The following is an 18,884-nucleotide window of genomic DNA, read 5'->3' as shown; positions in this document are numbered from 1 at the left end:
GCCTTCCCTGGTGGTCAGTGGTTAAAGCTTTGCACTTCCACTGCAGGGGGCACCCAGTTTGATCCCTGGTCGGGGAACTAAGACCCCACATGCCACATGAGGCAACCAAAAAATTCTTTTTAATTTTTTGGCTGCACTGCATGGCATGTAAGTTCCTATTTCCCTGACCAGGAATCGAACCGTTGCCCCCTGCAGTTGAAGCACAGAGCCTTAACTACTGGACCGCCAGGGAAGTCCCCCCTAAAAATGTTTTTAAATGGTTAATTTTATGGTATATAGATTATATCTCAATAAAGCCATTAGTAAGTTTGAAAATGAATAACGCACATTAAATACAGTGGTGTTTGCCAAGCGCTTAGGACAGTGCTTGGTTCACGTAGAAAGTATCAGATAAGGTTTGCTGTTGCTGGAAGCGTCCCTGGAGTCTGCTCCTGACTGGGGTCCTGGGGCAGGTTGCCTGGGACCCCTGCACCCACAGTGTATACTCCCCTTGCCAGGGGAGCTGGGAGGTGAGCCCACCCCTCTCTCCCATACCCCCACAGATAACAAGGCTGGGGAGAAGCAGGAGCTGTGTCACGTGTCCCTGACGGCCGTGTACCCCCTCCTCTCCATCCTGGATATCTGCTCCATGGGCAGCGCCGAGGGCATTACCCGGAAGCAACTGTGGCACCTCTTCTCCCTGGACCTGCTCAACAGCTACTTGGAGCGTGACCCCACATCCTGGGAACTCACCTACAAGGTGCCCACCCGGCACAGGTGAGGTGGGCCTGGGGGACAGGCAGAGCCTGTCTGGGAATGTTCTTGGAGCAATGTTCCACTCATGCCCCCAGCACCAGGCCCTGTCCAAGAAGGGGCTCCCTATCTGCCCCCCACCAATGTCTGCCCATCCTTGGTGGGGCCTGGAGAAGGCTGAGATTGACTTGAGGTCTCAAATGCTGACCCACCCCTGTGCCTGAATCCCAGATTCTCCAGTTCCCCACTGTGGGGAGACGGGTGCCAAGCCAGCCACCCCTGGAAGGATTCCAGCCTGTCCTCAACCCTGTCCCAGACCATTTCTCTGCTCCACACAGCACCAGCCAGATCCCCCCTGTCTTCACCGCTCTGAAGCTCAGTTTCAATTTTGGGGCGGCACCGATAGATGCCCCGCCCTCCGTGGTGCTCCTGGCCCTGAAGAACAGCGGCATGGTGCCCCTGGACTGGTACGGAGTGGGGTGCTGGGGGACAGGGGCTGGAGGTGTTCTCTTGTTGGTTGTAGCCCTGGCCGCCTGGTGTCCATGAAGTGCGCCCCCGACCCCGCGCATCGATTGGATGTAGACGCCAGGGTGGGACTAGGGTCGCCCAACAGGACATCAGATCTGGCTGAGTCGCGTCCATAGGCTCAGAAGTGGTAGACTCACCCTGATGGAGACTGGCAGTTGTTTAGTCACTAAGTCGTGTCCGACTCCTTTGCAATCCCATGGCCTGTAGCCTGCCAGGTTCCTCTGTCCATGGGATTTCCCAGACAACTGTACTAGAGTGAGTTGCCATTTCCTTCTCCAGGCGATCTTCCCCACCCAGGGACGGAATCCCCATCTCCTGCATTGGCAGGCAGATTCTTTACTGCTGAGACTGGCAGGGGCATCGTCATAGCTTAGCGAGTGAGAAGTAGCCACCACTCATGCGCCACAGCTGGCCACTCGGACCCTCTTCTCCGAGTCTCACACCAACCCTGTGAAAAAATCCTCCTCCACTGACTGTCTCACAGATGGGAGGCTAAGGACTCAGCCAAGAGCTCTCAGCCGTTAGAGGCAGAGCCAGTTCCCACCCAGATCTGTCCAGGTCCAGAGCCCCCACCTACACAGGTTAGTCAGCAAGAAGCTACAGGGTACCCTGATCTTTGAGCTAGATAAATGCTCGGGCAGCCCTGACAGAGCCCCAGGCCAGTGGGGGCCAGGCCTGCATGGGGCGAGTTGAGGGTCTCTGGCAGGCTCTGCTGCCATAGCGTGTCAGGGAGATGGCTGAGCTGAGCAAAGCCACGTGGGGCTGCAGGAAGAGTCGGGGCTGGACAGAACAGCTGCGCTTCCCGGTCACATGGGGCCCAGGCCTGGAGACCGGAGTCCGCCACGCTGGGCCCCTCCTGTGCTTGGCTTAACTCCCATAGGGGCCCCGAACTGGTGCCCAGTTAGCATCCTGTCTCCGTGCCAGCGCCGTTTCTTTCTTTCCTCCTGCCTCTGCCACGCGCCTTCATTTCCCAGTAAACTTCCTTTTGATGACTTCCAACTTTGCTTGGCTAGACGGAGGTGAGAAAGAAGTGTCCCCGTCCGGGTCAGGCTTGGGAGGGGTGGGAAGAGAGCCAGGGGCCCAGCCTGGGCGTGGCAGTGGGTGGATGAGAGTGGACATATGCATCTGTGATCTCAAGAGCCTTGGGGTGCATGTGGGTGAGACTGGGGGGAGGCTGTACTGGCCCCGGTGCAGCGGCCTCCCCTTACTCTCTGGGTTGTCCTGTCCCTCCCTGTGGTGGAGGAGGGGGAGCCGGTTCATTAAGCAGCTTCTGTCTGAGAAGGGTCGAGACTGTGAGTAACTAAGGGCTCCTGGCCCTGAGTGACTGGGAAGCTTGGCAGGCTGTGGCCTGGTGGGGAAGGCCCGGGGCCTGCCTGGAGCGCTGCGTCAGCCATCCACTGAGCTGTCTGAGTGGCCAGGAGCCAAGGCCCTCCAGGGCTCAGGAGTAGGGGCCTTGGCTGGTGTCCTGGTGTGGAGCAGTGTATTTTGGTGGACTGTTTGTGCAGGAGCACGCCAGCTCTCACTCTCAGTGGAGAGGGTCCAGGTGGCTGGAAATAGGGCAGGAGGAAAGCCAGGCAGAGTGCCCACTGAGCCAGGCCCGTCCATCAGGGGATCGTCTGAGGTTCAGGAAGGCAGTCCGTGCTTCTTCCTAGATTCCAAACGCAGGGAACCTTCCTAAGAACACTTGACTCTCTTTGGCTTTTTGCGTTGTTGTGTTTCCTTTCAGTTTCTTAGAGGGCTATTTTTGAAAGTTCTAGCCGAGTCTCTGCTAAACTCATAAGGAACAGACTGAAGGTTTTATTCCTGCCAAGATCAGTAAAAAACGGGGAGTGTGGACTTGGCCTGGAGGCAGCAGCAGGCAGGACAGAGAACCCCAAGTGGGTTTGGGGGGAGCATTGAGGGGGAGCTGGGAGCCATGCTGCTGCCATGCCCCCACCAAGCCTCCTCTGCTGCCTTTGCGCTTGGCCCAGGGAGATGTTGGGCCGTGCGTTTAAAGGGTGATCTGTCACAGGTGTCAGGGGCACTAATTAACGTCGTCTGTTCCCTAATTCATTCATTAAGCCATTGGCCAAACGTGGACTGGGGCTTCCCTGGTGCAGGCCTCAGGCCCGGAGCTCAGAATAGAAAAGCTGACGAGCCTAGGCCCTGCCCTCCCGGTGGGCAGACCGGCCTTGTGGTGCATGGTGAGTGACATGCTGCGAAAGATCCTTGTGCAGCGTCAAGAGCTACTTCCCTCGGATTTAGAAGTGGTGGGAGGGTGTGCGCACCTCAGAAACGCTTCCTGGAGAAAGCTAGACCTGTAGGCCAGGGAGCAGAGGCAGAGAGCCTTCAGAGAGCCTTCTAGACGGGGGCCTGGTGCAGACATGGGTAAAAGCAAAAAGCACAGCGTGGCTGTAACGCTGATAAGGATGTGGACAGGGCCTTGGAGTCCTCTGGTGGACGTGTGATTCTTCTCCTTCTGAGGAGGATTAGCGGTTCGAGGCAGGGGGACAGGCTGTCAGGTTTCCACAGTCCCAGTTGGGGGCCCACACCAGAGGACGGGCAGGGATTATTTGGGCGGAGTTGAGGTGAGAGCCGAGAGGGAAACTCTGAGCAAACCTGAAGTAGCAAGGTCGCCAGTTTTACTGCAGATCAATATCCTGCAGATAAAATGACAGAAGCAAGTACCAAGTCCGGTAACACGTCCAACGACACAAGGGTGATGGAAGAAAAGTAAGAACCCCCACCCCCACCCCGCCGGCTCCCTCTCCAGTCGGCCCCGGTGGGCTTGGCATGTGCTTCCACTCTCAGCACTGGTACAAGGCAGGGGCACATGGACACAGTTGCTCTTTCATTTTTTATTACGATAACGGCATGATGTTACATGTATTACTCTATGTTCAGCGTTATAACAATAACATTGTCACTCAGCCTTATGTCAGTAACATTCATTTTTTTTTTAACATTCATTTTTAGATCAATAAAGATCAGTATATAGAGGTGTAACTCATTCATTTTAATAGTTGCATAATATCCTGTAATATGAATGGACCTTATGTCTATTTTGTTTTGTTAATTTTTAAATTGTTTGAGCATGCCACATGGCATGTGGGCTCTTAGCTCCTCGACCCAGGATTGAACCTGTGTCCCTTGGACTGGACGTGTGGAGTCTTAACCACTGGACTGTCAAGGAAGCCTTTACATTTTTAAACCACTCCTTTCAGATGACACCAGTTGTTCCCAGTGCTTTTTAATGTTGTTTTTGCCATCACTAACAAAGTGGTAATAAACATCCTTGTGTGTGTGTGTGCGTGCGTGCTAACATTTTTATCCCTGCAAGTTAATTCCCCCAAATAGAATTTCTCAGTCAAAGGGCATTTTCTACTCTATGCACTTTCTATTCTAAAAGATGCTATCAAAATTCCTGCAACAAAAGGTGGGAGCAATTCCTTCTCTCGCTGTATTTGAGGATGTCTGTCCTTCCTAAATTTACCAGCATTGAATGTAACCATTTTTCACGATTCAGATGTGAAAATACTTAAGATTTATTTGAGAGAATTTTGATTTGCATTTTCCTGAGACTCTTCTTGAGTCTTTTCAGGTGTGATGCCCATTTCCCCCTACTTCTGGCTATTCCCTGTTCATATACTCTGCCCAGTTTGAGGCCAGTTCATCCCTCTGAGAGTGGATGGAGCCTTCTTTTCAGATTGTGATCTTGGAACCCCTTTGTCACTTATTTGGGCACCCTTTAGAATGCAATATCTGCTTTACTGGAGCACCTAGCATCACAGAGGCAGTGATTCTATGCCCAGCCTTGCTTTGGACTCAAAAGTGCCAGTCTTCCTGGGGCCCCCTGGTTGGTGCTGCTGACATTTCTAGGTGCCTCAAATGGCCCTTCCTAAGAGCTTTGTCACACAGACCCCTCCAGGGTCACTGCCAAGCTCGAAGTGGCCACATATACAAGCAGCCCCTTGACCCCTGGTACCCACAATGGGAGCCCCAATTTCCATTCTCCATTTAGTCACTGCTTCTGTTCCTAGGTTTGTGGACCATTATGAAATGAGAATCCACAACCTCAGTGTTTGCTCAGCCTTGCATGGGACAGCTTGCCTAATGGGGGAGAAGAGAGGGAGGGAATAGAGGAGGCCTCCATGCATCCCAGCTGGGGCTCAGAGCTCCTGCCCCTGGTCTGACCGAGAGGCTCCTCCACCCCTTCTGTTTTGCATCCCTCCCCCAGGGCCTTCCTCTTCCCGAGTGACCAGCAGATTGACGTGGAGCTCTGGGCAGAGAAGGCAGAGTTTGACTGCACCGAGCTGCACCAGATGCGCGCACAGGACAATTGCATCTTCTCCATCAGTCCCAAGGCTGGGAGCCTGGGTCCCGGGCAAGAGCAGATAGTGGAGCTCAAATACAGGTGCTGCCCCCACCGCTCACCCCGCCCTTCCGGTCCTGAAGACCTCCATTCCCCCAACTCCTGGAGGAGCCTGGCCTTACACTGTGTGACTCCAGGGTACCCTGAGTGGCCACCACCCTGAGAAGGTGTTGCCTTTCCATCTGCAGGGGAGGTTTAATTTTCCTCTTGCCTCATCCCAGCTCAGGGGTTTCCGCATAGCCAGCCCAAAGCCACAAGCGTGCCATGACCCTTCGTTCTTCCACCCACACCAAGGTTCAGTAAGTCATCCTGGACTGTCTCCTCCCTTCCAGCCATCTGTTCATCGGCACTGATCGCCTCCCGGTGCTCTTCAAGGTGTCCCATGGCCGGGAGATCCTGGTGAGGTCCTGCCCTTGTCCTGTCCTGGAAAGCCTAGAGAGCGGCACAGGGAGTGCCATTCCCCAGGGAACTGGGGTCCACATCTCTCCACTGGGTACTTCAGTTCCTCCCAGGGAAGGATGCTACTCATGGGCTTTCTATTTCCAGCTCAATTTCATAGGTGTGACGGTGAAGCTGGAGCAGAAGTATGTGCACTTCACCTCCACCAGCCATCAGTTCATCCCTGTCCCCATTGGCGACACATTGCCCCCAAGGCAGGTCAGTGGTCTGCGTTGTCCTGGTCACCAGGATGCTTAAGTGGTGTTCTCTGTGTGTCTGCATCAGCCCATGACAGGATGACAAGGCCCCTGTCCTCACTCAAAGAGGTGGGGTTGAACCTCAAGATTGGGCAACTGGGAGAGACCCAAGGCAAGAGGCTTCAGCTTCTAGGCACTGGTGCTAAGCCCTTTGCCAGGCCCCATTCCCGTGCAAAAGCAGGGGGTTCCTTCCTCTAACACAGGGCTCTTCAAACTTGACCATGAACCATGGTATATTTTGGAAAACGCAGTTCATACATACACATCTAACTGAAACAAAAGTATCACAAATCAGTACGTACACCACTACATGCTGAGTGCTCTGATGTTTTCTTTTTTATTCTGTTCTACTTTTTAAATGCTGGACATGACCTGATAAACTGGTTTCAGTACACCTGCTTATTGACGGTCACGTCTTGAAAATCACTGCTCCAAAAAGGGTATCTTTCTGGAGGCTGAAATGCTAGAAAGTGAATCCTCATGAAGCTACAGAATTGTCTTTATTAATTGGAGGGAACCAGGGTCCTTTGTTCTGAAAATGTACGCTGGAAATCTCCCAGAGGGAGATACAGAATTTTTCCAAACATTTCACAGCTCTGAAATTTCTAATCATTTAGAATCCCCTGTGTTTCTGGGCAGGGGCCTCCAGCCACTCAGCCTGGAGCAAATTAAAAGGGCTTCCTAGACCCGATAGAGGTTCTCATGGTCCCAGGCTCTGCTCACTTCCTTATACAACCCCTCTACCCACTGGCTTCCCAGAAGCCTCACCCAGAAGCCCAGACCCTTAAAAAGACAAGCAAAGACTCACATGCTTCCTGGAGAGCTTTCCAGAGAGACCAGACCACTCCGCTGTGACACTGAACACAGTGGAAAATGGACAAAGGAGAAGACCAACTTGTACCTCCAACCAAGCCACAACTGCAGTCAAGCATCTCCTTTCATTCATAAGATGATAACAGATGGTGGCTGGAACCTGTAAGAAGGCAGCAGAAACAGAGTGAATGAACAGATTTAATCTACATTTTGAAGACAGAATCACTGGGACTTGCTGAGGATTAGATCTGGAAAGTAAGAGAAGGGGATGGAGGAAAATGTATTGGATTCCTACTTTGAACTCCTGGGAATATGTAGGTGCCATGTGCTGAAGTGAAATACACTAGGGGGAGGAATAGGTTGTAAAGAGTTTGGTCTTGGCCAAATGTAAGATGCCTATGAAACAACAAGGAGGAGTCATCAAATAGAAGATACCAGGTCTGAATCTCAGACAGCAGTCCATACAGGAAAAAAAAGCACATTCAGGAGTGGGTGCTGAGAAAGATGAGGGGGTTGAACCTAATCCAGATTAACTCTTTATTCTCACTGTCTTTCTCTCATCTCTAACATGGAGTCTTGGACCAGAAGACCTCTGGTTTCAGGCAGGACGTTCTGTGACTCCCCAACTTCAGGGTTAGTCTTGGGGGACCTCATACCTTCCTTCTGCTCCCTTTTCTGCCTTTAAGCACAACTGCCTCTAATGGCAGAGGTGGAAAGTGGCAGCCTCCCAGGTAATTAGAATGAGAGCCTAGAAAACCAGGAAGGGTCCGGATGGTGAGTGCATGGACGTTTCCCTAAATTCCAGCAGTATGGACACAGGCATTAGTGTCCCCTTACGCTGAGGGTCGGATGCAACTGAGCGACTTCACTTTCACTTTTCACTTTCATGCGTTGGAGAAGGAAATGGCAACCCACTCCAGTGTTCTTGCCTGGGGAATCCCAGGGACAGGGGAGCCTGGTGGGCTGCTGTCTATGGGGTCGCACAGAGTCGGACACGACTGAAGTGACTTAGCACCAGCACACTTGACTTAGGTACATTGAGAGCAAATACTATAAAGATTACATAGTATACTAAAATGTTACAGGCTGAAAATACAGTTGTATACTTCTTGGGTGATCCAGCCAGAAGAGAAATCAGAAGTTTTTTAGGGGAACTCTGGGACTGTAAGGGTGACATCATGGATATCAACCCACCCTCCCACAGTGAACACAGAATCCCAGGCTCCCTGCGTGGTGGCCTTGAGCAGGTGTGAAGATTCCTCAATTCCTCCCCCTGCAGATTTATGAGTTGTATAATGGTGGCTCGGTGCCCGTAACATATGAGATCCAGACCAACATCCTGTCGCAGGTTCAGGAAAAAAATTTTGATCACCCCATCTTCTGCTGCCTCAACCCCAAAGGGGAGATCCAGCCAGGCACAACTGCCCGGGTCTTCTGGATCTTCTCACCTATTGAGGCTAAGACCTACACGGTGAGCAGAAGCCCCAGCTCACACAGGGTGGGGGTTTGGAGGTGGCCCCCTCCCAGCAGGCCTTGCTCTAACCAGGGCCTGCATCCCCCTTCCTAACCTCCCAGGTGGATGTGCCCATACACATACTGGGATGGAACTCAGTCGTCATCCGCTTCCAGGGAGTGGGCTATGACCCCCACGTCCTGGGGGACGCGGCCCCATTCCACAACCTCTCCTTGTGGGACAACAACGCCATCCACTCAAGGCTGATGGTACCTGGACAGGTAAGGCAAAGGGAGCTGGGAAGGCCTGAGGCCTAGGGGGAGCTTGAGGGCCTGGGAGGCTAGTGCAGCGGACGAGGAGGCTGAGAAGGAAATGACAGAGTTGAAAAAGGAAAGGGATACGGAGGTGAAGTCTGGAACCAACCCTCCTCCATATTTAGGGTGTGGCACCGGTCCATGAGAGGCTCACCCTGCCACCTAGTGCTCACAGGTGTTCCTGCTCAAGGCGCTCCACCTGCTGTGGGGTCCCCATCCACCCTCACCTCGGGGCATTTGGGGGGCACTGGGAGGGGTAGAAAGAAGCCTATTCTAGGGCTGAGATATTATCTTCATACAGAACAGCCTCTCCCTTGGAACTAGATGGATTTTGCTGAAAGATACCTAGGGTCAGTAACACTACCTTTAGTTCACACACTTCTCACTGTTTCGAGGCCTGCCACATTCATCCATCCACCATCCATGTGTTTCCCCACTGACCCACATGCCCATTTACTCATCCCCGTATCCACCTATCCATCCATCCAACCATCCATGCACTCCTCCAGTCACTATCCACCAATACATCTGCCTGTCTACTCTTCCCCTTCCCCCCTATTTGGACTCTTACTGAAGGGTGAGTACCATGGAGGACACAGTTTTGGGGATACAGAAAAGTGCCAGACAGAGTCTCAGCTCTGGAGGCACTCAGGGTCTAGACCAAGAAAATGCCCCTTCCATGGCCTCGCTCTTTCCAGACAGCCCTACCACACAATTTCTGCTCTGTGCCCAGTGAAGATGCCAAGCTGACCACCTAGTAGTCCACAACTACCCTTCAGAGACTCAAATTATATTGGCCTTGCTCCTGCTTTTTCTAAGCAAATTCTGATTTCTGAGTCCTTTCAAGCCTGTTTTTAATGGTCAAAACCATAGGCTTTAGAGTGATACTGTCTGGGTTTATCCTAGAGATCTTTGGGAAATTATTTATACTCTCTGAACATCTGTAAAGTGGGGACAATAGTGGTGCCTGTATCCTTGGGCCCCTGAGAATTAAATGCCTGTCAGTTGCCGACAGTGGTACCTGGCCCATTGAAAGCACTGTGACTGGTACTGGTGGCTGCCGCTAAGTTGCTTCAGTCGTGTCCGACTCTGTTCAACCCCAGAGACTCCCCCGTCCCTGGGATTCTCCAGGCAGGAGTGCTGGAGTCGGGTGCCATTGCCTTCTCTGGTACTGGTGGCTAGGCTTAGTATTTCTTCACCTCCCAAAGTTGCTGTTGTGTTGTCTCCACCAACAGAATGTCTTCCTGTCCCAGTCACATATCTCCCTGGGAAACATTCCTGTGCAGAGCAAGTGCAGCCGCCTGCTGTTCCTTAACAACATCTCCAAGAACGAGACAATTGTCTTTGCCTGGCAGCTGAAGCCTCTAGACTTTGGGGAGGTGAGAGTTCCCTGTGTTTGCAGGAAACCAGAACCTTCAGAGGGCCTCTAGATTTATCCCATTCCACCCCATCCCATTCCACTCCATCCCATCCCACACTACTCCATCCCATCCCACCCCATTCCACTCCATCTCACTCCATCCCATCCCATCTCACTCCACTCCATCCCATCCACAGTCCTTTCTACTCCATCCCATTCAACCCTACTCCATCCCATCGCATCCCACTCTACTCCATCCCATTCCACTCCATCCCATCCCATCCCAGTCCATCTCATTCCACTCCATCCTACTCCATCCCATCCCCACTCCATGCCCTCACACCCCACTCCACCCCATCCCATCCCACTTCATCCCACCCCATCCCATCCTGTGCTATCCCATCTTGTCCCATCCCATCCCTGTGAAGCTCCAGAGAGACTCCTTCCCCAAATATAAACAGGTGTCTGTGAGTCCTATGAAAGGAAAGGTGGCTCCCGAGGAGACAGTCCCATTCATGGTGACCCTGAAGGCCTCAGTGCACGCCAGCTTCTATAGCATGGACCTGGTATGCAAGGTAGGACCACCCTCAGAGAGAAGCTGGGATGGCACACAGCTCCCATCTTGAGGGGGTGCAGTGGTTTGTGAGATCCCCAGATTTCCCCCAAGGCCCCTCTTCCAAGGGCCAACCACAGCACAGGCCCAAGCCAAGGCCCTCCAGACCTTGTCTTCTCTCTCCTTTTCCTGAGCCACAGGTATACCAGCAGGAACCCCTGAGGCAGTATCGTAAGGAACTGCAGGAGTGGAAAGACGAGAAGCTGCGGCAGGAAGTAGAGTTCACCATCACAGATAGGAAAGTGAAGGTGAGGAGGGCAGAGTGGGCTCTGAACACCACAGAGCCTTCTGATTAGCCTTGCCATAGGGGACAGAGGTGGTGATCCGAGGTGGTCCTAAAAGCTGACCAGCCTGACGTAAGAGATGAGATTTCTTTTATTAGACTAAGCATAGCCCCTCCCAAGAAACTGTGGATACAGAAAGCTGGCTGACCACTCCCTCCCTCATGTAGCCTGTATTTAATGAGTAGCTACTGGGTGGCCACTGGGGATCCAGGAGGAAACAGGCAGAGCTCACCTTCTGGTGGAAGGGAAGGTGGCGTAGTGTTTTCAGGTGGAGGCTCTGGAAACAAGTGTCTGGCTTAGTTTTCCAGCTTCGACGCATCTTAGCCAAGTTATTTAACCTCTTTAGTTCCCTCAACTATATAATGGGAGTCATATGACATCTGAGATTGGCTTCAAGGTAGTCTAGATGAGAAGATTGCCATAAACTGCTAATTGTTGAAGCTGGGTTGGAGGTAATGGAGAACTCTTTGTAGCATTCTCAGCACTTCTGTATACTTTTTAATAATACGTATTTTTATTTATTTATTGGGCTGCACCTGGTCTTAGTGCTAGCACATGAGATCTTTGATCTCCATTGTGGCACATGGGATATTTAGTTGTGGCATTTGGGGTTTAGTTCCCTGACCAGGTATTGAACCCGGGCCCTCTACATTGAGAGCATGAAGTCTTAGCCACTGGACCACCAGGAAAGTCCACTTGTGTATACCTTTGAAATTTTCCATATTAAGAAGTTTTAGAAAGGGAATTCCCTGGTGGACTCATGGTTAGGATTCTGGGCTTTCACTGCCATGGCCCAGGTTCAGTCTCTGGTTGGGAAAGTGAGATCCCACAAGCTGCGCAGGGTGGCCAAAAACAAACAAAAAAGGTTAAAAAGAGAAGTTTTAAAACTTTTAAAACACAAATAAACGATCCACTTTGTGGCATTGGTGGGAGGATTAAATGAGTCGATGCTTGTAGATTACCTACAACAGTGCCTGGTACCCAGAAAGCCTCCACTCAATATGGGCTAATGTTAGTATTTATGCAGGGGGGCTGGTAATAAATGAGTCAACGTGTCCGCCTTGCTTCCTCCTCCCTATGGTGGCACTCTTGCACCTTGATCACCCCTGTGTCCTCCACACTGAACCCCCAGGGAAGCACTGCTCCCCTCTGAGGCTCTGGCCCAGCTCTGAAGGCAAATCATGTTTTGAGGGCTTTGGGAGAAGGGATTTCTCCCATAGGAGAATTAAGGCTTAATATGGGAGGCTGTTTCCTCATCCCACTAAACCACAGCGTTCCTGGGCACCAGGGACAAGTGCTGTTGGAGCAGCCTGCACTGTTTGGTGGCATCTCCTTTCCTTCCCTTTAGCTAGGTAGCCAGATTTTCCTTGTCTGTAGGCAGCACTTCCCTGGAATGTTCTGGAAGAGGGTGTGGCTGGGAGTTGTGCAGGACCAAGAGGGCAGCAGGTGGTGGCGCTGACTTCAGGCCCTCTGTGGGTCAGCAGGAAGGGCAGGACGAGGGGAATCCCTCTAGGCCTCTTGCATCCTAAGCAAGGTCTCTTTGCTTCCACAGAAAAGGGCATATTGTACAGCTTGTGAGCCTGCGAGAAAGTACAAGGTGAAGACGTAAGCCCAGGCCCATCTCCTTGGGATGTCTTGAAAGGATCCTTTCTTGGTCCCCAGAGATACCTCCACCCCCCAGTCCAGCCTCCTGGAAGGGAGGGATGAAAGTACTGATGGGTGGGGATGAAATGCCAGAGGTGTCGCCAAAGGCCTGGTTGGAGGACTAAGCACCCATCAGTGATGGGAGTGCAGTCCCCAGCCCCTGTCGTCCGTGCCTCCCCTTTTCCAAAGACGCTGCCTCCCATCAAGAACCAGCAGGATCTCAACCGGCCGACCAGCTGGAACCTCAGAATGGCAAAGGAGGAGACATTCTGGCCATGCCCCCAGCCGCCGTCGCCAGGCATGCTCTGCCTAGGCCTCACTGCCCGTGCCCATGCCACCGACTATCCTGGCCAACTACTTCTCTGATTTCCCGCCACTTCTTGCACTGGTGAACTCTCAGGGAGGGAGGGAGGGGTCTCCTTTCTCTGCTGTCTGCACCGCCCCTCCCCCACACACTCCAGAAAAGGGGCTACCCAGACCTAACCCTTGCTGAGGGCCTGGAGCATGTGTAGCCATCAGCGGGACTACTGGGGCCCTGCTGGCTCCGAGATGCCCCCACTACTGTCAGGCCCTTACAAGGAGGGGCAGAGAGCCAGAGTCCCCCTGGGGAACCCACCTAGGCCTCCCTGCCTCCCCTCCTCCCTTCTCTTTCCACCTTGGAGCATCTCCAAGTCCTGTGCTGACTCTGAGAGTTGGACTTGATTCCCAAAATGCAGCAGCACTATGTTTGGGTTAAGACTAGAGGCTGCTGCAAGCTCACCTATGTCCTCATGACCGGGCAGCCACCATCACTGCTCATGCCCCTGACCCCAGCATGGGGGCTTGCCCAGGCCACTCAGAATGCTATGGCCTGCCCCCCAGGGAGCTGCCAAAGAGGTGCCCCAAGGTGGCGTCGGAGGCTGGTGAGGAAGAATCCCCTGACAAGTGGGCCTCTGTCTCCAAGCAGGAGAAGCAGCTTCTGATTGACTGCCTCTCCGCCATCATCAGGTGAGCACCCTCCCCAAAACCCTCACCCCTCTGTCTCCCTCGTGAGTTCGGTCAACTCTGGGTCCACCCAAAGCCCTGCAAGTCACAGCCCTTCTTTTCCCCAAAGATAGAACTTCTTCACAAGATCCTTCCACGGGTTGCTCCAGGCCCTTCTGGAGGGTGACCTGGCTGGAGGGATCCTCAGGGCTGGGTCCCAAGTTCTGCCTTGTTGCGGCTGGTAGATGGGATCTGGAGCGGGGCCACTGTTTTCCAGGGCTCCCACCCTCATCTGGGTACCTCTGACCTCCTGGCTCTTCCACTATCATATAATGATCACCTTTAAGAATCCGAGGGGGAGGGGGACCAGAGGTGCCTTTTTCTAAAGAAGGAACATCAGGAAGAGCAACTGATCAGCCCCCCACCAGCACCTGTTTGTGGCCACAGTAGTCAAGAACCACCCCTCGGGGAACCCTGAAACCAGAGTCCCCCGCAGGGGGCTGCAAGGCCTCTCAGTGAAGACCTCCTCCTCCTCCTCTGCCCACCCAGGGGCCTGCTGGAAGACAAGCTCTTCCATGAGGCTGTGGGACAAAACCTGGTGGAACAAATGCCTTACTTCTGCCAGTTCTGGAATGAGCAGTCGGCCAGGTTCGTGGCCCACAACAGCAGCCTGCACGTGGTGCCAGCCCCGTCTCAGTCCTCCAAGAGCTCGGAGTTCAGCAAAGAGAAGGAGGAGGAGGAGGAGGAGGACAAACGGAGGCTGGGGAGTAAGGAGCAGGAAGAAGAGGAGGAGAAGGAGGAGGAAGAAGAGGAGGAGCTGGAGGAGGAGGAAGAGGAGGAGGAGGAGACGGAAGAGGAGGAGGAGATGGGTGAGGAAGAGCTGCGAGAGCAGGAAGGGGAAGACAAGGGGGAGAAGTTGCCCTGGACAGAGGTGAAGCCCATGCTGCAGCCCACATCCCAGGAGTCCCTGAAATGGCAGTGGCAGCAGCAGATGAAGGCCTTACTGAAGGAGAGGCAAGAGCAGGATGAGAAGGAGGCCATCAGCCGGTGAGCAGCCAGGCCCAGGTGAAGGTTTGGAGAGGGGGCTGAGTGCAGAAGGGTCATAGGAGGCAGTGGTGTGGGCCGCTACCTGTGTCAGCTTCTCTTTCCAACTCCGGGTTCATTGACAGCGCTGCTGGAAGCTTAAGGCCTCAGGGGGCGCTATGTACAGAATGGCGATCTGAGCTTCAATTTTTCTTCTCCAAGAGCAGACTATTAACATTTACCATCACACCACTTCCAGCAGGGTGATTATAGTCGTCAAAGCCACTTAAGTGATTTTCTAGAGCCAGGAGCAAAGTACCACCTCTTATTGCACTGCCGTTTCCCAGGGTTGCTCTGTGGCTTTCTGTCCACGGTGGGATTCCCTAGGAGCTCCTTCTGTGCGGTCTCATCGCTCAGTACCTTTCCCCAACCCTGGTCCTGGGATGGGAACCCGGATTGTCCGAGTTCGAATCCCTCTCCAGTACCAACAGCATGACATTTAGCACCTTGGTCTCTTTGAGTCATGGTTTGAACGTCTGTAAAATTGGAACAAGAATGTTTCGTAGTGTTGGGAGGGCGGGGAGTTAAGTGAGAATCTACCTAAAGCTCGGGGCAAACGGTACAGCACAGAGGAGGCCAGTGGAGAAGCCCAGCGCAAGTCGGTGGCGGCGCTGACCCCGGCGCTCCGGCTTCCCCCCGCGCAGGCTCCCGGCTTTCGCTATCCTGCAGGAGGCGCTGCTGGAGAACATGATCCAGAACATCCTGGTGGAGGCGAGCCGCGGGGAGGTGGTGCTCACCTCGCGACCACGCATCATCGCCCTGCCGCCGCTCAGCGTTCCCAGGTGGGGGCGCCGGGGCCAGCGGCCGCCGGAGGGCGCGAGGGGTAGCACGGGAGGGCAGGGGCGCCGGGAAACTTCTCCTCCACTTCCCCTACCTGGGGCTTTCTGTATTCCAGGATTCTGAGTCCCGAGTCGCTGCCAGCAGCGGCCCCGGGGCCGCAGCAAGTGGAGGTGCCCGGCTCGTTTGAACCTCCCCCCACCGACTGTTTGCAGACGCAAGCGCCCACCTCCTCCGACTTGCATCTGTAGATTCCTCCCTGCCTTTTCTCCATCACCCCCCAGTAAAGCATCTAGCTCCCCACCCGACACACACACACATCTGCCTTCACTTTATTTCCTCGTAAACGACAAGAACTCGCGCGCAGTCTGAGAGGCACAGACGGTGGAAGCGGCCAAGGTGGACCGCACTGACTCGTTGGAGCTGGGAGGTTGAGTCTCTCCTCTCCACTAGGCAGCTGGGCGAGAGTTCTGAGGTTTGGCCAGTGGAGGGCGCTCCAGGTGGTTTCTGGCTGGCTTTTGCCCTAGTAGAGCCGGGTGGCCTGGTCTGCACAGCAGGTGGCCGCGGAGCAAAAGGGGCCATCTCTTCCCTTTCCCCGCCGCACCTACTCCGAGGTTCGGCCCTTCCACTGCTAGCTTTTACTCAGCATCTGCCGGGCTCCCGGGGCTCTGCGGAGGTTGAGAGGAAGGGAAATCGAGGCACGTCGAGGAAGGTCAAGAATTTGACGCTGGGACGGGGACGGAGCGCATCGCTAGGCCGCGGGCCACAGACCCTATTAAATATGAATCCGAATCCCCCAGGCCAGGGGATGCCCCAGTTTCCTTAGGACACCCAACCTCCCGCTCCCCCTAACCTCCGCCTGGTAGCCTCTGTCCTCGGCTCCTCCCCACCCCCTCCCCGAGGCAGGTGGGTGGAAAAGTGACATCTGGTGTTGTTCCAGAGGCGCCCAGGTCCCCGACACCCCCCTCCACCCCCACCGCCAAGGCCTCGGAGGAGCTCCGGCCCCGAAGCCTGGGTGAGGGCGGGGAGAGGGGTGAGGGGGCGCTCCGCCTCCTCTGAGTCAATATTTGCCCCGAGCAAACGGGCGCCAGGACAGGTGTGAGAGTGTGTGTGTGTGTGTGTGTGTGTGTGCGCGCGCGCGCGCGTGTGTGTGTCTAGGGGCGGGGACTGAGTAGGCCGTATAAAGCGCGCTGAGCCGGGGCTCCCGCACAAGCTCCGCGGCGTGCGCTGGGGACCAAGCCAAGCAGGGCCCGGCAGGGTGGAGGGTGGCCAGGAAGGGAGGGGCGGACCAGGTGCGCACCTGCAGCGGCCGCCGACGTGTCAGCCGCAGATGAGCGCAGGTGAGGGCGGCTATCGGGCGCGGGACAGCACGGCGCTCGCAGAAGACCAGGACCAGGAGACCGCCGAGGGCCACAGCCAGGCCCCGGACCCGCCGCTCCCGCCCCGCGACGAGCCCCTCGCACAAACCGGACCTGAGCGTTTTGTTCGTTCGGCTCGCGTGAGGCAGGGGCGGCCTCTCAGCACCCGCCCGGGGGCCCGGGCCGATCGCCACGCAGGCACCTGTCGCCGCCGCCGCCATACGGGTCGGAGAGGCTGTGCGCCGCTCCCCAGGGACATCCGGCTCCCATCCGGCCCCGCCCGCCCTGCCCTGTCCGGCCCGCTGCTCAAGGGCTGCCCGCTTCGATTCCGGATAATGCGGGCCGGCAGAGCCAGCTCCACCGGGTGGCGTAGGGGGTCTGGGGGCCAGCTTAGGCGTTCTTCCGGAGGTGGAAACCCGGGTTTCTAGTCTGGCTCTGTCCCAGCGACTTCTGTGGTCTTGGGCAAGTCATTTCCCGGCTTCTCCTCGGATTTTCCCACTTGCACAAGGAGAGGGGGGTTAGTCTGGCCTCTCGTGTGGAGCCCACCAGCCCCCATGTTCTGGTTTCTGGGCTTTCAGCAATGATTTTGAGCCCCTTGACCTGGGCAGTTGGAGGCTCGCGAGGAGTTGGAGCAACAGCTATGAGATGTGGAAAATCTGGGTTGAGGGAGCTAGGGTTACATTGGACCAAGTTCAGTTCCTCCTCATCTCTTTGGTGCTGACATTCTGAGGGTTCACTCCCTGTCATCTCCTTGGCCCCTCTTGCAGTCTCCCCACCTCCGAACAGATTGCTTGAGAAGGACAAACACAGGGTCTGGTAGCCCTTGCCTGCTGGGGGTCCCAGGCCCTGAAGCTGACCGCCTCTCCCAGACTTGATAATCACAAGGTCTCTTGTTTCAGTCAGCTGGGTGTGGGGTGGGTCTAAGTGGCCCTCAGATTAGGTGGGAGTTCGAGGGTCATTAGCTACAACCCAAACCTAGGACAGGCCGCCCCCTTTTCAGTGACTCAGAATGTTAAGATCTGACAGGAGGGAGAAAGGCGAAAATTGCGCTAGACCCCCGCCTCCTGCTTGGAGAACCTAGAACTCAGGCTTGGGGTCAGTTGAGTCCCTGTCCTTGATTCCTGGTGTCTCCCGTTCCATTCTCCCAGAACTGATGTCAATGCTAAGTCAGCCCTAGAGAGAGGGGCTAGTTGTAGGTCAGGGGTGGAAGGAAGGTTCCTTGGACAACAGTAAGGAGCTCCCCAATTTCTCCTAAGGGTGAGGAGACATCCTGAGGAGGGACCGCACCCCCAGACATCTAGGCCGAGGAAGCCCCCAGGGGGATGGGAATGAAGGTCAGGAGTCGCTGGTCTCTTCCCATTCCAATTTGGAGGTTCCTGGGGGTGCTGGCTTTCCCCCTCTACCTCCCCTCCACTTCACTGCCACCCCTCACCCAACTACCCGCAGGTGCCACAGGCTCTGCTGAGTCTTGGCACAGAGAAAGGGAGGGGGAGGGGATGAGATGGTGCTGACAGATCCCAGGCAGGGCTGGGGAGAGGGCGGACTGCAGGCTGGGTCTACGTGCAGTAACCCTGGGGCAAGAGGGTGGGGGGAGGCCCATGCATGGGTCCCGGGCTGGGTGTGCATGGCTCCTATCCCAGCCTCCCTAACCAGGCTTCTGTCCTGGGCCCAGCCCTCTGCTCCTTGCCTGGCACTGATTGATCTGCCTGTCAGGGGCCTGGTCTGGCCCTGGCACATCTTCCCTCTGTCTTTGTGGGCATCCTCTCCCCTCCCCCAATCATGGAAGTGGCTCAGGGCACTGCCCCCCTTCCTGGGATTCCAGGCCCTAGGGCTGCAAGACAGAAAGGTCTCCCCTTGGAGTGAACCCTGCCCCCCCACAACATACAGTGTTTCACCAGTGGACTGGGGTCTGCCCC

General features: G+C 55.0%; 1 protein-coding gene across 1 annotated transcript in view; it reads left to right on the top strand.

Annotated features, from left to right (window-relative positions):
- Positions 1-16,251, top strand: part of CCDC108 (coiled-coil domain containing 108) — a 40,614-nt gene extending 24,363 nt beyond the window's left edge. Inside the window, 18 exon segments of the mRNA XM_010861293.1 lie at positions 543-756; positions 1,071-1,199; positions 5,477-5,653; positions 5,944-6,010; positions 6,158-6,268; positions 8,399-8,590; positions 8,695-8,853; positions 10,122-10,265; positions 10,708-10,821; positions 11,000-11,107; positions 12,696-12,740; positions 12,977-13,131; positions 13,133-13,159; positions 13,161-13,175; positions 13,649-13,774; positions 14,300-14,797; positions 15,478-15,615; positions 15,729-16,251. Of these exon segments, the coding sequence (XP_010859595.1) occupies positions 543-756; positions 1,071-1,199; positions 5,477-5,653; positions 5,944-6,010; positions 6,158-6,268; positions 8,399-8,590; positions 8,695-8,853; positions 10,122-10,265; positions 10,708-10,821; positions 11,000-11,107; positions 12,696-12,740; positions 12,977-13,131; positions 13,133-13,159; positions 13,161-13,175; positions 13,649-13,774; positions 14,300-14,797; positions 15,478-15,615; positions 15,729-15,861 (2,552 nt within the window). The 3' untranslated portion in view covers positions 15,862-16,251.
- The last annotated feature ends 2,633 nt before the right edge of the window (positions 16,252-18,884 follow it).

Source organism: Bison bison, unplaced genomic scaffold, assembly GCF_000754665.1.
Source record: "Bison bison bison isolate TAMUID 2011002044 unplaced genomic scaffold, Bison_UMD1.0 scf7180017864471, whole genome shotgun sequence".
Classification (NCBI taxonomy): domain Eukaryota; kingdom Metazoa; phylum Chordata; class Mammalia; order Artiodactyla; family Bovidae; genus Bison; species Bison bison.
The sequence above is the reverse complement of the archived record's forward strand: the minus strand, read 5'-3'. Positions and strand labels throughout refer to the sequence as shown.